Here is a 22,887-nt window from a genome sequence, read left to right as displayed (position 1 = left end):
GGTTTTGTGAGTAAGCTGTGCAGCCTGAGGGAAAAATGATCAAATGGATACTCTCTCAGACTGCACCTGCAGCCACTACTTGAAAATCTTGTGCACTGCATGTTACAGAATTCAGTGCTGTTATTCACAGAATGTATATGCTCTTTCCTATCCATGCTACCCAGCTTTCATGCCTAGGCTAGGAAAACAAGCTCCCATCTGAAGTGAACTAAATGGATTGCACTACAATACAGACACAGCAACGGCTTTCAGAGCAGACACAAACTTTTTTTCTGAACTGAGGGAAATGAGGCATTTCCAGACGCACCAACAGCAGCATCTCAGAATCCAGCACAAATAATCTACCCATGTTTTTTTTAGGTGTAGCCTGCTTGGAAGTCCCAAGCTTCCCCAGTGTATGTTTTGGAAGATAAACCTGACCTACTTTAAAATTAAAGTTAACTTTCTAAAGCATTTCAAGTCTGCACGACACTGACTGCAAGCTAAACACACTCTTTCAAGTGCCATGAGCATACTTGGCACATGGCATACTAAGCATCAATTTGAGACAAGTAACAGCTAAGCAACACATTTTTATATACAATTCCCTGGTCTACGCAAGATGTAGAAATAGGATTTTACACTTTTACAAGAAAAAGATCAGTTCTCCAGCAAATCACTACCTATGGCTAATCACACTACTTTTACTGACATAATGAATTCCATTTGTGTGTTAAATTTATTTTGAAATCTAAACCAAACAAGAATCAAATTACAACCTTGAGCTAAGCATTCAAGAGAGGCATTGTTTAATACTGGACTGTAATTCAGAACTATATTGACTCGTCCCACTGATTTTCTCCATACCTGCCCAAAGCTACATTTTGGGACAAAACAGATCCACTATTCTACAGCACCTTACCTGAAGAACAAAGGAGGAGGTACAGCCAGAGAAAGCTGGCTGACAAACAAAAAGAAAATATTTTAAGTCACTTCAGAAATGCATGCCACCCTGGATCACTGTGATGCCCTCTACCTCAAACTTGTGATGCCTCTTCTTGAACATTTACCTGAAATTTTACAGTACTAATAGAGTACAGTTACATTTCTAGTATTCACCAATGAGCTCCAGCACACTAACATTTAATAAATTCACCTTATAACACCTCCAAGTACTAACTAGTTATATCAAGTATAAACTGGCATACAAAAACATTTTTAAATTACAAGTCTATCTACCTTGCTTCAAGAGTCACATTTACTTCCCCAAAAGGCAGTGCGCACACTGTGCAATCAGAGCACTGTAGCTGGCTGGCCAGGAAACACTCTGGACATGATCACACTGCCACTAGGTATCTTTATGCCATCTGTATTTATTGAAAAATATTTACATATTGATCACCATGCTATTAGCTGCCTTAGTAGCATCTTTACATAAAAGAGGTAATGAAGAACATCACACTAGGATAGGGGAAGAGTGGTGAAATGTCTTTTCAAATGTCCCTTTTTTTCCCCAAGCTGTCATAAGCAAAGAAAGTTCTCAGACTGAGTGTGCTGGAGTCCCACAGTGTGTGCGCCACAGATCAACAGCTTTGCTGACAATAGCATCAGTGTTATCTTGAGGAATCTACAAAAGATCAGGACAAAATGCCTTGTCAGAGTACTTCATATGGACTATTTGATTTAAAATACAGGTTTTAATTTCCAGTTCAGGTTTTCTCTCATTATAAAAAAGAAAACTAAACTAGAATCCCATCTCCCCACCCTACCATCCCACCATCCCTCAGTCCTTCATGCATCATATTGCTTCCAGCTTTTAAACAAAAACCCTCTATTTACAAAAGGGTAAGGTGACCACCAGGCATCTCACACTTCAGACATTTCTAACCTGACATCACACAGAATTCGTACTGACCATCCATGACCACAAACACGTCTAACCTAACTAACCTAGGTTACACTGGGATCCTATAGCCCTGCTGTGATGCTCACTACTATTCTCAGCAGGAAAGTTCGGGGTCATGTTAATGACCCCATCCTTACATCAACAGAAAACATACCCTGACTCTATAGATTCACATTCAGACAAGGAGCAAAGAAAGTGACAGAAACCAACCCTCTAAGGAGCTTCCAGAAACATTAACCTAACCTCACCTGCACTTACTTTCACAGAAAAGCCCTTCAGTATCACAAGGAATACTGCCGAATCTGTACAAACATGGATGACATTGCCAAAGCCTTCACTCTATGAAAGCCTTACCTCTGGACAGAAAAAAACTACTGTTCTCATGCCTGCGCATTCTCTCTTCACCTTGGTACTACTGTATTATTCTCAGTAAGTAAGGGATAGTATTCTATGGTACGTTTTAAACATGCAAATGACTAAGGATGAAAGACATGTTTATAAACCATAAAAGGTAATGCGAAGCACAACAGAGTACTTACATTTTCCAAAAACTGCGTGATCTTTTCTGCAGTATTCAGTGCTATTATCTTCATTTTAAAGGTTAGTAATATCTCCACAGCAACGAAAACAAGAATCTTGCAGGACCCACTTATAACTTTGTCCCAAACTCTACAAAAAAGAAAAATGAAAAGGAATAACCAAACATTATGTAGTGCTTATCTGCTTTTTTATCTGCTAGAACAGTCTTCGCATAATCCCATTTTTCCAGACTTTTTCTCTGAATAACAGTAATGTATTGAATTATTCCAGTCAAGGTAAACAAAAGACATTTTATCAACTCCTGCATCTGTAGAGAGCAGAGTGACAGCACATAATAACATACTGATATGGTGTGGTCTTGTTTAGAAATGGGACTGTTTACAAGCTCAAATACAGAAAGCAAATCTTGTTTTAATAGCCTGAACTGTGACAACAATTCTACAGCATATGGTATAGGTGTGAATTTTTCCTAGTGCAAAAAGAAAACAAGCTTTATTACCATGCCTAATAAAGACACTCTTCAGACAGCTAAGTAGCTGAGAATTCAGAAAGATGTAATACTTAGCAACTACATCTCAAGAATCTAAGTATTCCAGGTCACTGCTGTATGAGAAGCAAACAGGATGCATCAGCAGGATACAAGCCGTGATGTTGAAATTAGACAGGAAGAACAACTATTAAGTCTTTCAATCCATCCCACTGTGTGCACAGACTCTCAGAATTACCTAAGCATTCCTACCACTTGCAGGAAACTGTCCCTGGATCTCACAATTTTAACAAAAGCTAAAGGGCAGGCCTCCAAAGGCTGCAGGTACTTTAGCAACAGAACTTCGATGAATATTAAAAAGGATCCTCACTACCAAAACAGCCTGCAACAATCTGAAATCATCCTTCATCCAGCAGCTCTATCTCAGTCCCAACTCAACAGACTCGGGATGAAAGATTATCCAAAACCAGTGTGAAACCATCTGTCAGATGGCAGCTTTTATGAGTTTGCTTTATTTTTAGTTCTTGAATTTTAAGAGCTGTGTCAGAAAGACTTTCTGAGGATTACTGTTCTTGCTCCCCCTGGGCACTTGTTAACAGTATTTCTCCTTCCAAATAAAACCATGGAGGACAAAGATCACATACTATCCTCCACAATCTCTGAATACAGTAACATTAACTGGAAAACATCTTTTGCAGCCAACCCATAAACTTGGATCTATGGGTGTGCTTCTTCCAAAGACAGGTCAGCTTTTATATGACCTTTTCTCTCAGAACTTGCCCTTCAGCCCTGAATGCCAGGAGAACACAATGCAGGCATAACATGAACTCTGACAGCTGAACTAAAGAGTGGGTGTCACACCTTTAAATGAGTTAAGAAGTGAGACTCCAACAAGGAGCCATTAAAATGATTAAGGGACTGAAATATTTCTCCTGTTAGGAAAGGCTGAGAGAGCTGGGGCTGATCAGCTGGAAGGAGAGAAGGCTCAGGGGGAACTCATTGTCCTGGGTTCATTAAGGGACTGAAATATTTCTCCTGTTAGGAAAGGCTGAGAGAGCTGGGGCTGTTCAGCCGGAAGGAGAGAAGGCTCAGGGGGAACTCATCAATGTGTATAAATACACGAAGGGAGAGTGCAAAAAAGATGGAGCCAGGCTCTCCTTAGTGGTGCCCGGTGACAGGACCAGAAGGACAAACTGAAACACAAGAGGTTCTCTCTGAACATCAGGAAACACTTTTTCACTGTGACAGTGACCAAGCACTGGCACGGGCTGCCCAGGGCAACTTCCTGCTTGAGCAGAGGGGCTGGAAGAACCAGATGACATCCAGAGGTCCCTGCCAACCCCAACCTCTCTGTGATTTTTTGTGAAAAGCATTTGTAACTCCTAATGCCAAATGCTTGCTGCTGTTACACAACGCTTATTTTTCACACTGTAACTCAAGTCAATTCTCGGTCAGTTTCTTAACCTTCTATTCATACAATTCTTTTGACACTGTATTCACCACCTCTTCATTCTTAAAAAAAAAAAAAAAAAAGACCAGAATTTAACTTACAGTGAAGAAATGAGGAAAGAAGTATGTCAAATCCTCAAGACTACTCTTAAAAAATAAAAGAAAGGAAACAAACAAAAGCCATACAGAGACAGATGGGTAAAAAGGTACTGCCTATTTCTTTCCCCTTTACAATTCAGTCTTAATTCCCTGTCTCACTGTGATTAAAAAAAAAAATAAAAGAATTCCAATATAGGCAGGAACAATTAATAATTCAGTTTAAAATCTTACTGCTTCCTTTGTGATTCAAGCATCCAGGCCAAGTGTTCACTGTAAATATCCCACTGGTGTTGAAGTCAGGTCTAGAAGCTTTAAGCAAGGCTATGAGAAAACTGGACAGGTCAACCCTGTTTACTTCTAATGCATTTTCCTTCACAAATGTATCTGTTTACAATCCAAGAGCAGCTCCCCAAGCATTTTGCAGCCATCAGAACTATAAGTTTTGAATGACAGTACTGAGAGCAGCAGACCTCAAAAACAGCAAAAAAATTTTAACATTCATATTGAAGTTCAGGCTAATTCAAAACCAAATTTACTAATCCTAATACAAAACACCCAGCCTTCTTTCATTATTTTGCTTCCAAGTCTTCTGACTTGAGTCTCCATAATTATATTACAGGAGGTTACATTTCACGCTCTCCTGCACCATTTAGTCTGATTCCAGAACAAATGTTTTAACACTGGCAAAACAGATAGTATCTAAATCATCAGTGTCTACCAAGTTTTGGAAGAAGGTGCACAGAAAAGTGGATGAGATGTCAGCACTAACCAGCTGTGTCTGCTGCAGTATTTTTCACTTTAACATTTCCAGCTATTGTTACTCCACCAGCAACAGCAACAGGGGAATGACTGTGACATTGTGATAAACAGAGCAGCACTCAACACCTTGCTATCCCAAAAGAGCCAGGGATGACAACATAAACTGTCAGCAAAGGGTTTAATTAGAGTAGAAATAACCCACAGCAGTTCCAAGGAAACATGTATTTTGCTAATTCTATTCTAATACAGTAGCCTTTACACATTGTGTCTCTAGAGATGATAACCTATGTATTCTGCTTTCACTTTTTAAGTTAACACCAAGCACTTAAGACAAAGTTTCCTGACAGAGATTGCAACTTTTTACTCATTTTTTTTGATACTCCTGGAGATGGGGTAACTAGAACAGAAATGTCCTGCAACTGTGCCTATAGCCCTACTCAGGAATGATGAAAAAGAAAGCACACAATAAATTCATTATAGTTTTTGTGACTATCATTCTCTGTGAAAGACAAAAGTATTCAATTAACCACAGGAGCACTCTAGTATTTCTTGAACAGTAAAACAGTAACAACCGCAAGGAAAAATAAAGACAAGAAGCTACGAAGGTAAAGAGCATGCCAAGGATTATGCAAATGAACCCATTTACTTTTCACTGATTTTTTTCTCTAGACAAGATACAACTTACCCTCAACACAGTTCCTGAGGCTCCTCAACCATGACTGTCAAGCAGTATGCAAAAAGCATCACATCACTGCTGCTCACTCTTTTTCATAGATACTGTCATTAACCTCACATGTCACATATCACACCTCTCATACAGCCCCTAGGCTGCAGGGTAAACACTCTCAACCTTATTCCCTGGTTTTAGTCCTCCAGTCACCCAGAGACATTCAAAGAGAACCTGTTTAAACCTCTGCCTGCACTTCCTGGTGTCCTTACCAGAGGTGCGAGGCAACTGAGTTACTTAAAGGCAAATCAACCTAAGTTTCTCTATACTAGTCCACATGAATATTCTTATGTCCTCCCACTCTATAGTAAATCTAAGGCATTCTTCATATTTCTGTTGTTTCTACTAACAAATTACTTGCATTTTCATGACTAGATGCAATTTATGCAGCACACGGAGATGACAGATGTCAAACTCTAGAAAACATGCATTAACACATGATGTAGTGCCAGTCTGAAAGGCAGTCAAGACATTTCAAGAGAACTACCAAATACTTTGCCACAAACAAGTTACCAGAGGCTAATAACCTAACACCACCCCACCAGCTATTACGGTCCTGCTAATGCCAAGTCTTCAGTGCAGAATGCAAACAGTGTCAGTCAGGGGGAGGATACTCGATTGACAATGAGGCCATAAGAAATGCCTGGCTTACCACTATTTTATCTGCAAAGCCACACTATTACTGATGCAGCTGGATCACCTGGGGTGACTGCTGGAATAAACTGGCAAACAAAGCGCCATTTTGCCCGTAGAGCAGAAGCCACAGAAGGGACAATAAGCTTTAACAGCAGGGCTCTCCAGCTAAGGGCCTACACAGCACCACTGGAAAGCTCTCCACACATGGAGCTTACTGAACAGATGACTAGATATACTGTTGCATAAAATGAGTAAATACAGCAATGGTGGGTAGAAAAACAAAAGGTGTGATCCAGTTCTCTCCCTGTTTCAGCAAAAAGTAAGCCTTTATTGCCTGTGCTACAGGCTAGTTCATGTCCCAGGAAGCATCCTGCCTATCTTCCAGGTGGGAGGCAGAGCTCTGAAGATACAGTGCCTTCAAAATGCCCACTTTGCTCCTTTCTTTTACCTCTCTTTTACCATTGGTAAATGCTTGTTACGAAGTGTGTTGCATAATATTTCAAATGCAAACAAAGGGGCTAGCAAGGACACTGGCTAAGATCAAAGGAAAAGTTTCTACATTAAACCTGCCTATATAAATTTTCCAAGTCCATTTAAATTAAACTGGTACATAAATTTTACCTATGCTATACGTGTGCTATAAACCAGTATTTACACTGAATGACAATGTCTGTCAGGAGTAAAGCTGGTATTATGCAACCTCATATCACCAGTATTGGATAAATTTCTGCATAGCATATACAAATCTTATACACCTTAGAGAAAAAGAGAAAACCATGAAATTTAGATTCAGCTGCCTGGCAGAGATGCATACAATTTATAAAAAGCAAGCAACATCTCTAAGAAATACAGTGCTAAATCATAAGTTAAATTAAATCACATAAGACTGAGCTCTGATCATCTCTCACTTGACAAAAAGTAAGTAAAACCCAGAGAACTGGAGACCTGTTTTTAATTCTCAGCAGTTCCAACACTGGCATTTGGATACATTTCAGATAAGCATTTGGGCTTCTAGATTCTAATCCAAACTGAAGCAATCCAAGCATTAATTAAGTTCATCTGTCACATGTTACCCACAAAGTACGTTATTTCCTTAGCAAATGAGGCTGTTATGATTACAACTGAATAATGCAGAAACCTAAACTGGCAATAAAAAGTGCACCTTTATCATGTTCCCACAAGAACTGTTGGGAAAAGGAATTGCTGCGCCATTAGAAGCACTAACACTGAAATTTGGGTTTACTCCAGAGTGATACAAAAAGACAGTATTTTGACCTTTTCCACGAGGAAAAAGAATGTATTAAAAAAAATTCTGGTCATCAACATATTCTACTTCAGTAAGGTAAAACAGTATATAACAATGCTGAACAGCACACTAGCTATACAAACTATTTTGTAAAAATTAACCGATTCAAAATGATAGAAGTTTGAAACTAAAAGATTCTAACAAGATGAAATATGAAATCAAAATTCATCCACATTTTTTCTTTTACACTACTAAGATGACACAGCTCCATAAAATGTTACATTTTCAGCAGAAATTTTTAAAAAAATCCCAAATCATCCAAGAGCAAAACTGATGCAAATTCCTCTTCCAGTTCAAGTTCTCAGCTCTGAGACCTAGTAGTAAAATTGAATCACATAAACTCTAAAGAAAACTAGCTACTAGAAGACATGTAAAGAGGTTCCTTATGCAGTAGTGTGCAAAGGCTATTTCAGATCACAGAAGCCTACAGAAGAAAAGGCCTGAAAAGGCTGGGAAGTCCCAGGTAGAACAGTCACTTCTCCTGACAGTCATTTAAATGTTAAGGCAATAAGTTTCATACAAAGAAAGCATAATGAAACAAGGTCAATCATTACCCACTGAAAGTAACCTATAAATGCAAATGTGAAATCAAGATACAGGCAAACCATACACGTCCAACTGCTTTTAAGGAAGTAACAAACCTTTCATGCATGCTTACATAATTCTGTAACCATAAGAGCAGTAGATGCTTTTACCCACCACATCACACGCAAACACTACATAGAGGTGCCTAATTTGCAGCATTACAGGTGGTTGATGAAAAGCACTTACCATGTAAAAATTACCATGCTGCAAACAGCAGAACACCTAAAGGTCTACTCCCAAATCCTCCAGTTTTCATTCAATTTTTTTTTCCCTCTGAGACACATTCCTTGCCAAAACAGAACCTCAAAGACCATGGTACGACAAGACTAGAGAGCATGATTTCTAATGACATAGCTTGTTCCTAAAATCCCTTATTTTCATACGGGCAAATAGAACATTTTTATTGAAACACCATAAAGCACTTCCTGAAGAGCATTTTACAGAGGTTGCTGTTTCCACACTAAGCTCCTATACCAGCCACTGAAGTCCTGGAGTAAAACTTCACTTGAACCTTGTTGCTGCTCAAAGTTTTCAGGCAGCTGAAAATGAAACCATTGTTTTCTTTGTGCCACCTACTGCTCAGCTACTAGCAACTCTTGTTAATGCAGAAAGGACATACTTTTCTACGTGTAGCTTGAATTTTCTTCTTTCTAAGAGTCCTCATGCAGCAAAACTACAGAAATAATACAAGCTTCATTTCAAAAGCCCTTCCGTGAAGATCCATGCACAAGAGTTTTCCTCTTTTAAATGCCCAATTAAGTTGCTAAGTGGCAGCCCACCCAACAACCTCTGCCCCAGTTTTAATGCTGAGCATGATGCCATCCAGTACGGAATATCCTTTGGGACAGCTGGGGCAGCTGTCCAGGCTGTGTCCCCTCCTAACTTATTGTGAACCCCCAGCCTGCTCGATGGTGGGGTGGTGTAAGGAGCAGAAAAGGCCTCGGCTCTGTGTAAGCGCTGCTCAGCAACAACTAAAACATTTCCGTGTGTTATCAACACTGTTTTCAGCACAAATCCAAAATATTGCCCCATACCAGCTACTATGAAGAAATATAACTCTTTACCAGCCAATACCAGTACATATTTCCAAAATCTTTTTAATCTAATGATAATACAGTATCATAACCACTCCCTAAGCAAGGATTTTGGTTAAAAAGCCTGAAAACCAACTACCATTCAGCTGTCACTAAAAGGGGATTTGTAGTTTTAAATCTCAGGAGTCATTAAGTGCCTAATGGAATCAGCCTCTATATTTAACTCCATTCTTTTTTAATTTCAGTGCCAGAAATGATCACACAGAGATTATCTTGCATCAATAACAAGTGGAATCAAATCCAATTTCATAATTTCCAAGTCAACAGTAAACTCCATAATCTTACAAATAAATTAAGAAAAACTCTTTGCCTGCTAGCGATTACAAAAACTTGTACTACTATATAATTACAAACAGAAAGAAAAAAAAAAGATCACTTGCCTCTGTAAACTGCACTCAGGTAAACAGCCTGCAAAACACTTTTTAAACCAAAGATCGTAAGGGAGTTTGCTCACGGCAGCACATGCTTTTAGATGCATCAGCAGTCGGTTATCTTCAATGTTCAAATACTGCTCCAGAATTTTTGGCTGTGAAAAGAATTGGAAAATTTTAGGTAACTCACATCAGAGTATGCTCCACAGTTAACACACACTGACAGATACAAAATGTCTTAAAAATTCAATCTCATAAAATAATGTACTGAAATAATGAACTCGCGTTGTTTTAACTACACAAATGATGTGCCAAAATACATGACTTTTGCAAGTAGCTAATTAAGTACTTCTTAACTAAACAACCAACCATATGTTCCTCAAATTGCTGACCATATTCAGCGTTCCCTAACGCAATGAGGTGTTTGAGACCTTAAGGCAATGCAGAGATCAAACGTGCACTAATTACTGCCATCTTCACAAGTAACACTGAGTTTCATTCACCTCAAACATAATCATCTTAGCACACATCAAAAAAAATCTTCACACAATGCAGCAAACCCCAGAAAATCAATTCTGGAAGCAAATCCCTGTGCAACATATTAAAACCTGGACATTAATTTCTTGTTTAAAAACCAAAACTATTCAGAAGTATAAACATGTGGACAATTCTCCACATAAAAATATGAATAACTCATTTTGTTTAAATGCTAATCTAATACACATTTTCATAAATTCGGAAGTACCTTTATGCTTTCTGCCATAATTAGGTAGACAGCTAATGACTTCACCTGTCAAAGGCAGAAAACGCTTCCTTTGTCCATATTCTAAAATCCAACATCTTGGTACAATGTTTGTGTTAGAACAAAAACTTAGGGAGGGAGGCAATTCACTCTTGCTTTGTACCAAAAGCACATACTTTAAAAATGCTCTTCTGTCCTTTGAAAAGAATTATAGAAATGGGTACAGCTGAATATATCACCTCCAGCAACAGGAAGTGGGTTTAAAAAGTATTTCTTTGTTCCAAAGAGTAACAAACAAAGGACATGCATAATTTTCTCCAACTAATTTTCATTCAGCAATTGCTAATGCATGGCTACTATTATGTCAGTAATCGGCGTTACCTCAAGTTTTTTATTTGTTAAGACAATTTGAAGAATTACAAAATAAGTATGCATGTAAGTATGCATTTTTCTTTACAACGAAATTATAATTTTACAAACCACTAAGAAATGAGAGCATTTAAATGATCAGTGCCAGAAGAACTCTATTCTACTTTTCATTATAATTTAATTTGTAACACACTGATTTTCTGAAGATCTTGTACCCTGCTCCATTTAAAAACAGAACAATTGTGCTTTGTCTATCATCCAATAATTATCAGATGGATGCCAGAGATGCAGCCTAAAAAGTAGCAGACAAGCTGTTCCTAACTTTGTGATATTTTTAATTGCTTAAAATAAAGAAAATTCTTAAGTGACCAATTTGTGAGAAATACAATTCAACTACATACAAAGTAAGCTTTAGCTAACCTAAAAGTAAAATAAGATGTAATTGATGTAGCAAATAAAAACAATTTCTAATGTTATGTTAGACAGTGTCCTACAGGACAGCACAATCACAATACAAAAAGCACTCCCATTTTCTCAAAACAGGTGGTGAAGAGAAATCAAAGGTGTCATCTCTGCTGCTCCAGCTGTCTCCACATGTTAATGCTTTCCATGACTGGCTCTCCTTGGAAAAACAAACAAACAAACAAAACACAACCAAAAAAACAGAAGGCGTTTTTTTCTTCCTTACCAGTTGTTGTAATGAATCTTTGTGCTTGCTGTTTAGCTGATTCACAAAGCAACTGACAAGCCAATAGCATTCTATAGGATCCTCCACCATTTCCTCCATTGCTTTAGCAATAGCAAGAAACACTTCATCTTCAGGTTCCTGGAAAACAAAGCCAAAAAAAGTGAACTACATATCTGATTTAAATTATTTTTATATTCCTTTTCTTTGCATTATGGTAACAGATACCTATTAATACAGTACAAGTCAAGACTTGCCTTGCTTTTAAAACGAGAACATACAACAGGAGTTTGGAACAACTTTGATTCAAAGCTCTCAAATGAGATAATACTACATCCTAACAAGGTAGCAATACTCCTGCTTCTATACCCAATATTTTTATACTGCACAGCAGCAAAATCCTCCATCCTGTTCCTTGCTAGGGGCCAAACAGGCCCCTCAAACACTTCTCTCACGGTTGTTACAGTTACTGTTAAAAAAATAATGCAGCCATGAGCTGTAAACCTACCTTCAAATTACAGAAAATCATTTGGTTTGAGATAAACATCTTCCTGAAGACAAGTATCTTTTCTAGGTGATGAGCATCTTATTCCCCACAATACATGACCAGAAGCATGTGATGGGCACACCATCTTCTTTTCTCCTGAGAATACGCTTTCCTAACAGAAGTATCAGCATGTCTAGAACACAGTTACTGGTATGACTGCACATAGGGTAGATGGAGGTGAACTGGCTCTAAACCAGCAAGACCTCATGCCAACAGCTAGGTCAGGAAGTAGCTAAACTGGGAAGGTGCACAAGGCAAATCTCTTAAATTTGCCCTGTTTCTTACAGTCGTCTTTATACAGGCAGTACTGACCACATTGAGAGGCAGGGCAACAAGCCAGACAGGTATCCAGAGTCTGATCTACTGTAACCTCCAGTAGCAGTAAACTACAGTAACACAGGCTTTTGCACAGATTATAACTTGTGCAAAATGAGTGGATAGTCCAAATACTTCTGGGATATGCCTCTGCTACATGGACTGATGCAATACACACATACCCCTACTTAAACTCGCTTCTTACACAACATACTTAGCAGACTTCTGTGATTTCTTACTCAAACGTTTAAAATGTTGAGACCAATTCAACACCACCTTTATACTCCACCTGCCTCCACAATAAAACATCTGCATTACCATCTAACAGTGACCTCTTGTAAGTTTAAGAGGACAGTTACTGCACTGAAAAGAGGCTGTCATATAGAGAACAAATGCTTTCTGCAGCAAAACAAAAATAAGTTATAGGTCTAATTTGCTGAACACCATTTCCATGAAACCCCATAACAGGACTGAGAGCAGCTAGTGCTCTAGGATGCACTGACACGTGACCAAAAAGTAGTGCTGCTTCAGAAGGGATGAATTTCAGCCCACTAGGACACATACCAAAATCAAGGAAATTTCTCTATAGGAAACCTGTATGGCAGGATGGCCACATTCCCAGGTAATGCTAAAGGCAAGAAAACACTCTCCCTCCTCTAAAAAGAGAAAGCTGTATATAATCCTCCAAAGCCTTACTGAATTTTCCATGTTGAGTTCGTTTAACTTTTTTTTTTTTTTTCAACTTTAAAACCATGTGTCAGATTTTACATGTGTCAGAAATAACAAAGTAAGTTGGGCCATGGTTAAATTAACATTAAATACAGGATAAAATTCACTTCAGAAAGTCCCACCATGGCTCCTTTCATCACCTGCTCTTTCATACAGGCTTATACACAAGATCCACACATTGCTTTCATCACCACACTACAGACTTATCATCAAACCATAGATTTGTTTACCCTTATGTGAGTATTCTCTAAACTACACAACACATGACCTCACAGAAACCTGGATAAGTTCACCCTAACAGAAAAAGGAGGTCAGTAAATTAAAGTCTAGATTTAAAACCAAATGATTTAAATATACAATGTAATCTGCAATAAATTGCTGCTTGTACTGGCTCTGAATTATCCTTGTTCCAGGACATTGAAGAATCTATGAGCTCTAGTAAGACCGTCATTTTCATTTCAGTACTATAAAGAAACTGTACGGTGCAAGGAATACAAAAGGCTTAAAAACCTAACAGGCAAAATACACAAAAGAGATTTTAAGGCATAAAATTTAAAGTAAGTACACAGGGGAAGAAAAAGAGAATAGCACTTCAACTAAAATCCCCAAGAATCCCTTGTAATTTCATACTAGTACTTCTCTGGTTTCCATTCACCTTACTTTGCCTATCTACATGCATTTGTGGGGCTACTTGCAGTTCGGTTTTTCACAGGTTTATAGTTTGAAGTTAAATAATACTATATTTAAAAGACTGTTAAAATGACAACTGACCAATGGAAAAGCCAAGTTTCGAGGCAGTTTTCCTGATTCCAGTTGATGTATGCGGAGGAAAACATCTACCTGTGGGGTAGAATCATTAATAAAACGAATGACACGGAGAGCATGATGTATATCCCAGTACTGCTCCTTCCGGTACTTCATCACCAAAGCATGAGACTCATGGTGAGGAGGAATAATTCCTAAAAAGCAAAACAGGAAAAAAGATAAGCAACTGTAAAGACAAAAAGCTGAGCACAAACTCCCTTTTCAAGAGATCTGCCTAAATTCAATTTCTATTACAAATTGAGCCTACAGAACTGTAGGACCTGGCACTGCAGTTTGTTTATAAACTTGGTCAAAGAATACAGGGAGAAAATTCTACCAAACTGGAAGTCAATGAACAAACAATGCACTTTAGCATTATATTTATAAAAACAAATTTTATATGTTAACTGAGTATAAGCAAAATCTACGCATAGATTACTGCTTCTCAAGCTCTTCTACAAGGTTTTCAGAACACTAACTCTTTTGCATACCACAGCAATGCTCTGGTAAGAAATGTCATTGTTGGGATAGATAAAAAAATAATTTGACTGGCTTAGTCTCCTCCTCCAACAACCTGTATCTTTAAATTGTAAATCTTACCTGTTTATAGCCACCTGTAGTTTTTAATACAGTAATATAATATATCCAGATATATTTTTATGTATTTATTTTGAAAACAAACTCAGCACAGAATGATTTTTATATACATTAGCTGTGCATATTCTCAAATTCAACACTTTGTCTGGGATGACCAGAGAATATACACATGCACGCAAAGACACTGTACATTCCAGTATTATCCAATTTACTGTTAGATCTCACCAGAAAATCCTATACTCACTGTATTGGAGATGAATCCTCTCTAAAACAAGATTTAGAAGCAAAGTCAATCACACAGGTTGAATCAATTACAGATTAAAACTTAAGAATATCATGCAAATACTTTGCAAGGTAACATTCCATACTTTCTTAGCACAACACCAATATTTTTCTAGTTTCCTAGGAGGATAAAAAAAAAAGGCTGTTGAGGGGAAGTATCCAAGTAGAGAGGCAGAAAAAAATTAAACTATGACTTCCACAAGAGATGCTCAACATTTCACTTGATCCTTCTCCTTGCTCAAAACTCAATCTTGCTATGCGCTTATGTTCAAACAAAACTGTCATAGGTTTCAACAGAAATAAGATCTTACATACACCAAAGAAAAAAATGCCACTTCCAGTGGAGCAGAATTTTTCCTGTTTTAGAAAGCCATGAGAACAAAGTACTCTTCAAAAATCAGTTCTGAAACAGGCCACCTGCTGCCTTTATTTCTCATTGAAAGAAAAAAGTATTTCTGCCAAGTGTTAAACCAGGAAATGGCTGAGTTTTAGTAATACGCACATCTGACAGAAAATCATCTTTATTTTCCAACTGTAAACCTGTCTGCATTTCAAAAGCTGGAACAAAACAAGACATTTTTCATGTTATGCAAAAACAGAGTCAACATCATAACTTTGTATGTACACACCACCAACTGCTTTCCTCAAATACAGAAAACTACCTTAGGCAGACAGACAATAGGCTTAAACAATTCAGAGATGTCTAGAAAACACCACGAGTCATACTAAACAGGAAGTTAACAGAGACATCACTGACATACCGTGTATACTGGGACAGCACCAAGCTTTGTTTTGTGAGATAATTTTGCTCACAGAATAGAATTCCTTTTGTTAAACTATTAACATTATTTAGCGGAGATGTAATGCCTCCCACCAGAAATGGACTGGGCTGTTGTTCTAGTCATCTAGGGAGAGATATTTTGTACTTCCCTTCTGAATATAAGCTTTTCTAACAAGTGTTAACACTGAGATCCATTGTAAGAGAAGTCTTGGTACTTCTGTTCACCATATGCGTATTTGAAACAAATCACCCTGGGTTTAAAATACAAAATTCTTTTAAAAAATCAATACAATTTTTCATACAGTTAACTCAGAAGGTAAGGTACCATACAAATCAGAAATCACCCTATCTAAAACAGTCAAAGACCACTGACTCTGCTACAATTTTGCTAAGAGACTGTATTACACTATTATAATTTTGGCTGAAGGATCTTCTACTGAGTCACTTGTACAAGCTTCCTACACTATATTACCTACTACTAATATTTTAAAGGATGCATACTACTTAACTAGTGCCTAGAGTACAAGAATCTTTTTCACCCTGGAATTAGTACTCTAATGGCAGAGGCTTTTATCAAGCCTCCGTTACAGTTAGTTCAACAATCAATGCCAAGAACTTCCAAGTTTTATAATTAGATCTTGCACCTTCTGCACACTGTTCATTTACTATCTCTCCCCAAAAGACTTAAAAATTCAAATAATCAGGAATATGAAGCTACAATTTTTAAACTGGAGGGGAAAAAACAAAAGGGAGAAAAAGATTGTTTACAACTCGGCTAACATTTTCTAATGCATTATTTGAAACTCCAGTCACTGTAGTGGAACAGGGAGACCTAAAACAGAGACAGAAAGTATTTATTTGAAAGTATTATGAAATCACCAGTCTTTCCAACTTTGACTCACATGCCAAAATCTTGTTATAGGAGATATATATGGGAGCTGTATCGCATATTCTGGAAAGCCAAAGGACAAAGAAGTAAAACAGTTCACAGACAGCAAAAGACAGCAGCTTCCAAGCCAATCTGCAAACTGATGCTGCTGGTCTCCCCCTGATGAAACAACATTTTGCATAATCAGCACCCTTCCTGCCAGCACAGCCCTGGTAATAATACAAGACATGGGAGCCACACTCAAGCTTTTCAAAAGTGGCACAACACTTCACCACCAACGGTACTGTAAATTACATTTCTCTTTGAGAAATTCAGTCGGATGCTGTTCCTTCACACTCCATCTGACAGTGTTTCTCTAAATGCAGCAAACTCTTAGGGAAAGTCTCTAGATACCCCTCCTGTCTCCAAGCAACACAACCTCACATCTCATAAACCCAACACTCTTGACCAGTTACTGCAAAGTCATTAGTACTTTTGAGTTGGTCATCTAACTAATGCACTTAAAGGATAACAGAATCTATTTATGGGCTTTTCTATGCTTTCCGAGGGATACCGTAATTTAATCTCTTGCCTCGCAGCGTCTTCAATTTCAAGTACGATTTAAAGCCAGACTCAAACCCAGAAGATTTTCCAGAACACAAAGTTTCTCTTTACAATAAACATCCATTCCATACCTTGCCCAGTTTTTCTGAATTCAATCACACCTTTACTTCAACTCCTTGTCTGTTATTTTAGGAACAGATCTGAGTATCTTATCAGGTATCAGCAACTTACTATAATCCACCTTTCAAATCCATCTTATAAATTAGCTGAGATGGTGTTACAAAGTTAAAATACAGAAATACACTCTCCTAGGTACACTTCAGCAAAAGTTCTCAGAAACCACACATGGAATATTGTTTTATATCTGCCACTAGACATCCTAGGGAGACACAAGATAGAGTAACTATGTATCAGTAGGTACGGTAGGATAGAATTATCTGTATCATTAATTCTCCAAAGGAAAAAAAATATACTTTCCTATATGCTCATTTCTACAGAGTATCACAGACGTTATACTTCATACCTAAAAGCACCTTCCATACCAGTATGCGATACATGGATGGGAGAGGAAACCTTTGACTAAATGTGCAAAGCTTCTCAATATCTGTAGAGATATAAAGAGGAAAAAAAAAATAGTTAAATTTAAATGTCATTTATAAATCAGTTTGAGTCTCTGACCTACCTAAGCATGACAAATCCTTTGCCGCAGATGGAAATCCCCACTTTCCTCATATATTATCAGCAAACACTTTCACTACTTCAAGTGAGAACAGAATGTGTCCTATAAACTGCAACAATCTTGAAAAATATAAGCATTGGCTTGATTTACAATAAGACTACCCTAAGGTTCACTAGGAACAAACTACCATTTTTATGGACATTTTGTAGATCATGTTGCTATTTTAAAACAATTAAGGGCTTCGTTAAAAGAACATTTAACTTTCTATTCTGTTAGAGATGTGGCACTCCTCAGGGACCAACAATAATAATGAAGTCTTCATTGTTTTGAGGTTAGATGGAGTTAACAGCATGAGACAATACATTCTCAGATTAAAACTACTTTTATTAAAAAACTTTTAGTTTCTTGGGCACAGAATGAGAGGAGGAAAAAAAAACAGGGAGACACAAATCTTTAATAGTTTAAAAAAAACCATTTTAGTACTAAGCACAGCAGCTAAACATTTCCTGTTCTTCCCTCCCCATCACCAAATCCCCAAAGCAAATAGAGGAAACAGTGAAATCAACTTGCCCAGCCGGTCATCTTTTAATAGAATTTCCAGTGACTTCTTTTCTTCAACTCCACGAAACCCCACTTTTTCATAATACACTGAGCGAAAGTTTCTCTGAGAGTCATCAGCCATGATTTGTTTCCTTCTAGAGAAACAGTAATTCCCCCTTAAGACTTACAAGAATACACTCCTATTGTGTTAAGGTCAAGTACTTTTGCACACTGATAAAAGCTGACTGCCTCTGTCTCTATTGTATTAATAAGCACTACAGAACATGAAATTCTTCGGAGAATTTTGTCATTGTATGTTAACATAAACAATCACTAAAATAACTGAATCTAAAAAAAAGTCTAAAGATATACAATTTCCACATGAAACACAGGGATTTTTAAAAACCTTTTATTCCTGCAATAAATAATACTGCTTTTTAAAAAAGTTAAAAAAAAAAAAAACAAAAACCAAACCAACAAAAACTGGAGAGAGAGTCTTTTTTGTGAGATCGTATTTCACAAGCAATATGAAAAAATACAGCTAAGAGTATGACACAATTTTGGCTACAGAAGCCCTAAACAAGTACAACTGTTAGCCAGCTTTCACACTCACCAAACAAGGTAACCAGAAGCAACGACAAGCTGATGTTTCCCACAGCAGCACAGGGATGACAGGAAAGAATAAGCTTAGGTATGTAAGTTTGTTCTTAAGTTGCAGATTTGAATTAAATGTTCATGTTGTCATCAGGTGCTGTAACAACCACAGTCTTGACTGTGTTGTTATTCCAGTACAAAAAAGAAATAAATGTCTCATCCTACACTGGAAACAATGGCAAACTGTAAGTACTCTGTGTTTCATAACAAATGTAATTGATAATTCAGGTCCACCTTCTAAATATCAATACTCTCCTCTGCAGGCTTGCAAATATAGGGAAGTTCTGGCTTGTAACTCAAAAGATTAAAGAAAAAAAAAAATCTTAACTTTTATGCCCTGTGACAGCAACAAATCTGGAGAAAAATAACTTGGTTTGAGTGAGGAGCAATGGGTGAACGATGCATTGAAAAGCTTTTCTCCTTAAATTCTTTCCCTTGCTAAATCAAAGCACACATCAGGAGCAGAGAATTTGCAGATATAAGCAAAAGCCACAATTTTGCACATATTTAAATTTGTATATCCATGGCCTACTTGTGTTTCAAAATGAGTCCAAATACTGAATTACTGCTGAGATGCATAATATACCATCTCGAAAACAGAAGAAATAAGATTGGCAACACAGCCCAGTTGTGCACTATCTTCATAGAAAACAATGGTAATGTTCGTGTATTGTGCATTTAAGGGTCCAGTGGTCACAGTGATTATTACATATACTGCAGCCTCGTCTAAACCAGACTTCTGATGCTACAGACAACTATCTGAAATGTTTTAAACCTGAATTTAATATATTTAGAATTAGCCTCTACAACCTGTAGAAAGCTGACAGTAACCACAAAGCAGAAATAGTATGTATCATTTGAAAAGTAACAACATGATCTGGAAAAAAAAGGAATGCTATTTTAATAACTTTAAACTATGACTACACCAGCAGTACATTTTATTTACCATTTCCTTCTTCCCTCCCTCCAAATTCAGGATATGTATTTCACGCTAGGTAAAAAACAGTGCTCCCGTCTCTGTATGTATCATAAACAAACTGGAAAAACGGGGAAATAAATCCCTCGCCAGCTCATTGGAAATGTTCTGTACAACAGATTACAGTTAACTGTCTTTAAAGATTAATGCGTTCTCTGCCTCAAGAACACTTTTCATCGTATTATTAAACTTCACGCTAAGTGATTTTAACAACAATGAAATAGAAATACGCTTCTGCCCGTTCAGAGAAGGCCCTACCTTGCACAGACCAAGCTATGCTCTGGCCGCACACCTGCAGGCCGAGCAGCACCGCTGGCACGGCCGGCCGGAGAGGGGCGGCGGCAGCGGCGGCCCTCGCTTACCCCGGCCCGGCCCGACCAGCGGCCTCGCCCCCGCCGCGGCCTTTGGGGCTGCAGCACCCGGTCACCGTCACCGCCACCGCCGGGGAGCTAACGCCACCGCGCAGCCCTGAGGGACGGGAACGGGAACGGGAACGGCCACGGCCGGTACCGCCGCACCCCCACCCCACAGCTCCCACAGCAACAGCGCGCGGCCACAGGGGCGGAGCCCGGGGCGGGCTGGGCGCATGCGCACGCTGCGTCCTGCCCCGGCGGCCATGGCGCCGCGGGGAAAGGGGTGAGTGGGCGCCCTGTTGTCCTGATGCACCCCCTGACGGTAGGGTACCTGCCTAGCGGAGGTGGGGGATTCTTTTCCTCGCCCCTCCACGCCTTTCACGGGGCAGCTGCGGGTGCCCTGAGGGCTGCCATACCCACTTCAATGGCCTCTTAAAGCCTCTAAATGGCTTCAAGCTGGAAGAGGGGAGATTTAGATACCAGGAAGAAATTCCTCACTATGAGGGTGGTGAGGCCCTGGCACAGGTCACCCAGGGAAGCTGTGGCTGCCCCATCCCTGGCAGTGGTAAAATCTATGTTTGAGCAACCTGGTCTAGTGGAAGGCGTCCCTGCCCATGGCAGGGTGTTGGAACTGGATGAGCTTTAAGGTCCCTTCCAACCCAAACCACGCTGTTATTCTGTGACACCCCTGTCTCAAGGTGACACCAGAGACTCGGGCATTTTGACAGAACAAGCTGTTCCCGGTATGGAATTATATAGAGAAGTGATCCAGAAAGTGCAGTGCTGCACAAGACCCACCAATAATGCTTGTCAATAAGAGAATAATTCCTTCCCTTAACACTGAGGCCACAAAGAATAGCGAAGAATTGTATAGCCTGTACCATATTATTTACTATAATTGGTATGCTTAGCATTTTGGCCCATCCACTGTGACATTTTACTTAGAACAATCTCTAGGAAGCTAAATGCATTTTCCAAACCCAAAATTTACACTGATGTGTGTAAGCAAAGTACTCGGTACTAAAACTGCCACCCCTCAAAACCAGTAAGTGACCTAAATCTCACTGTTCGAAGCCAACATTCAAAAATCAGCCTGTGCTGCCTGAACCATGGGATGTCAAAGTAATAGTGTGGGTTCATATGCAGATGGGGTTTGGGCTGGCTTGGGGCTTTTTAGTTGTTGGTGGTGGTTTTATTCAGATGTGTGAGATCTAGCTAGCCTTTAACCATACAATTGCAGGCACCAGGCAGCTGCTTTTAATACAAGCTGAGTTTTCATCACACAGTCCCCTTGCAGGAGCAGAAACTTGCACAAACCCCATCAGGCATCTGACTTAGCAACACCAGGACTTCAAAGTACTAGAGCCCTCCAAGACAGCATCTTAGGTTTAAGTGCTATATTTTCAAATGCACAGAACATTCCCATTATTTTAATCTTGCCCGACGCTTTTGAAATGCCAAAGCACACTTGTAGAAGGGGCAGGCTTTTGTTAAATCCGGTTCACACAGGAGTGGGTTTTGTTGAGTCAGTGCAAAGCCCAGCAAATAACGTTTCTTGAAGTAATTCTGTACAGCAGCAGGTGGCAGGCTGGGGCCATTTTTTGTCATTTTTGGCTTCTTGAACTCAAATACACCTTTTGTATCGATAGATGGCACTTGTCTGTGGGTAAGATCTGTTTGGTGGTGTTGGGAGCTCAGCGGTATCACAAGGTTCAGAAAACGGCTACTGAAATTCAATCAAATCTCTGTAATTTTTAATTATTAATTTTGGCCTTCTCAAGATTTATTACACAGCTACAGTGGTGCTTTAAAAAAGGCTGAAGTTAGCACAGTTTATTTTAGCACTAATTCATGGGACAGCAGATTGAAAAAAAATATTTGAAGCAGTTGAGCCATCAGACATTATGCTATGGGTTTGCACTATATTAATGTTACCAATCATGGCATTGCTAAAAGTTCCTAATCAAAATTAGGGTCTCAAAGATTTAGCTGCATAAAAATACAGCATAAAAACAATAGCTGCCCTGAAAAACAATAAAACGTATGTGGCCCCCTCATAAATTTTCTAAACCCCACATATAGGAAGATTCTTAATCACGTTAATCATACACACAGATTTTCTTAATGCTACCTGTAAACAGATCCCACCATATAGATAATAGGTTGTAGTGGGATCCCATCCAAAGTCAGTTGTAAATGACTACCAGCATTATATTTAGGTTAGTGGAAAATTTAAAAAATGAGACTTTTCAAAATGTAAAGGAAATTAAAAGCATCATTTGAGCTAATGACTGCCATGATTGTTATGTGGTGACACAGTGAAACAAAGATGGCTAGACCCCTTTTTTTAGAAAGACAGCCATGCACAGAGGTGGACTTCTTTATCAGCCTTATTTCATTTATTGCCTCTTTACATCCACCTGCACTGAAATGAGCTAAATGACTCTATATGCTGTAAAATGGT

General features: G+C 38.6%; 1 protein-coding gene across 2 annotated transcripts; it reads right to left on the bottom strand.

Moving 5' to 3' along the window:
* Window positions 1–1,332: 1,332 nt before the first annotated feature.
* TBC1D7 (TBC1 domain family member 7) lies at window positions 1,333–19,406 on the bottom strand. 2 transcript variants are annotated; one of them, XM_057424330.1, is made up of 8 exons: window positions 19,054–19,406; window positions 18,471–18,592; window positions 17,745–17,825; window positions 14,097–14,284; window positions 11,738–11,875; window positions 9,948–10,093; window positions 2,425–2,554; window positions 1,333–1,606 (listed from the first exon to the last, which is right to left on the bottom strand). In XM_057424330.1, the coding sequence occupies exons 2-8, from the start codon at window positions 18,580–18,582 to the stop codon at window positions 1,520–1,522; spliced, it is 882 nt and encodes a 293-aa protein (XP_057280313.1). In that variant the 5' UTR covers window positions 18,583–18,592; window positions 19,054–19,406; the 3' UTR covers window positions 1,333–1,519. The 2 variants fall into 2 exon arrangements, with proteins under 2 accessions (XP_057280313.1, XP_057280312.1); XM_057424329.1 differs by lacking the exons at window positions 18,471–18,592; window positions 19,054–19,406 and having other exon boundaries at window positions 14,199–14,284; window positions 17,745–17,903.
* Window positions 19,407–22,887: the final 3,481 nt, after the last annotated feature.

The sequence above is a fragment of the Pezoporus wallicus genome, unplaced genomic scaffold (assembly GCF_028554395.1).
Source record: "Pezoporus wallicus isolate ANWC-B61680 ecotype Strahan unplaced genomic scaffold, APGP_CSIRO_Pwel_v1 contig_5485, whole genome shotgun sequence".
NCBI classification, from domain to species: domain Eukaryota; kingdom Metazoa; phylum Chordata; class Aves; order Psittaciformes; family Psittacidae; genus Pezoporus; species Pezoporus wallicus.
This window is presented reverse-complemented; position numbering and strand designations above follow the sequence as displayed.

What these genes read in the sequence shown, in the direction of transcription:
- TBC1D7 (XM_057424330.1), bottom strand. Translation starts at nt 18,582, where the DNA reads ATGGCTGATGACTCTCAGAGAAACTTTCGCTCAGTGTATTATGAAAAA. An exon ending in GGTATGGAAGGTGCTTTTAG is followed by an intron (nt 14,285 to 17,744) that starts GTATGAAGTATA and finishes TTTGCTTTTTAG; the next exon opens with GAATTATTCCTCCTCACCAT. An exon ending in AAGATTCATTACAACAACTG is followed by an intron (nt 10,094 to 11,737) that starts GTAAGGAAGAAA and finishes TTCTTTTCACAG; the next exon opens with CCAAAAATTCTGGAGCAGTA.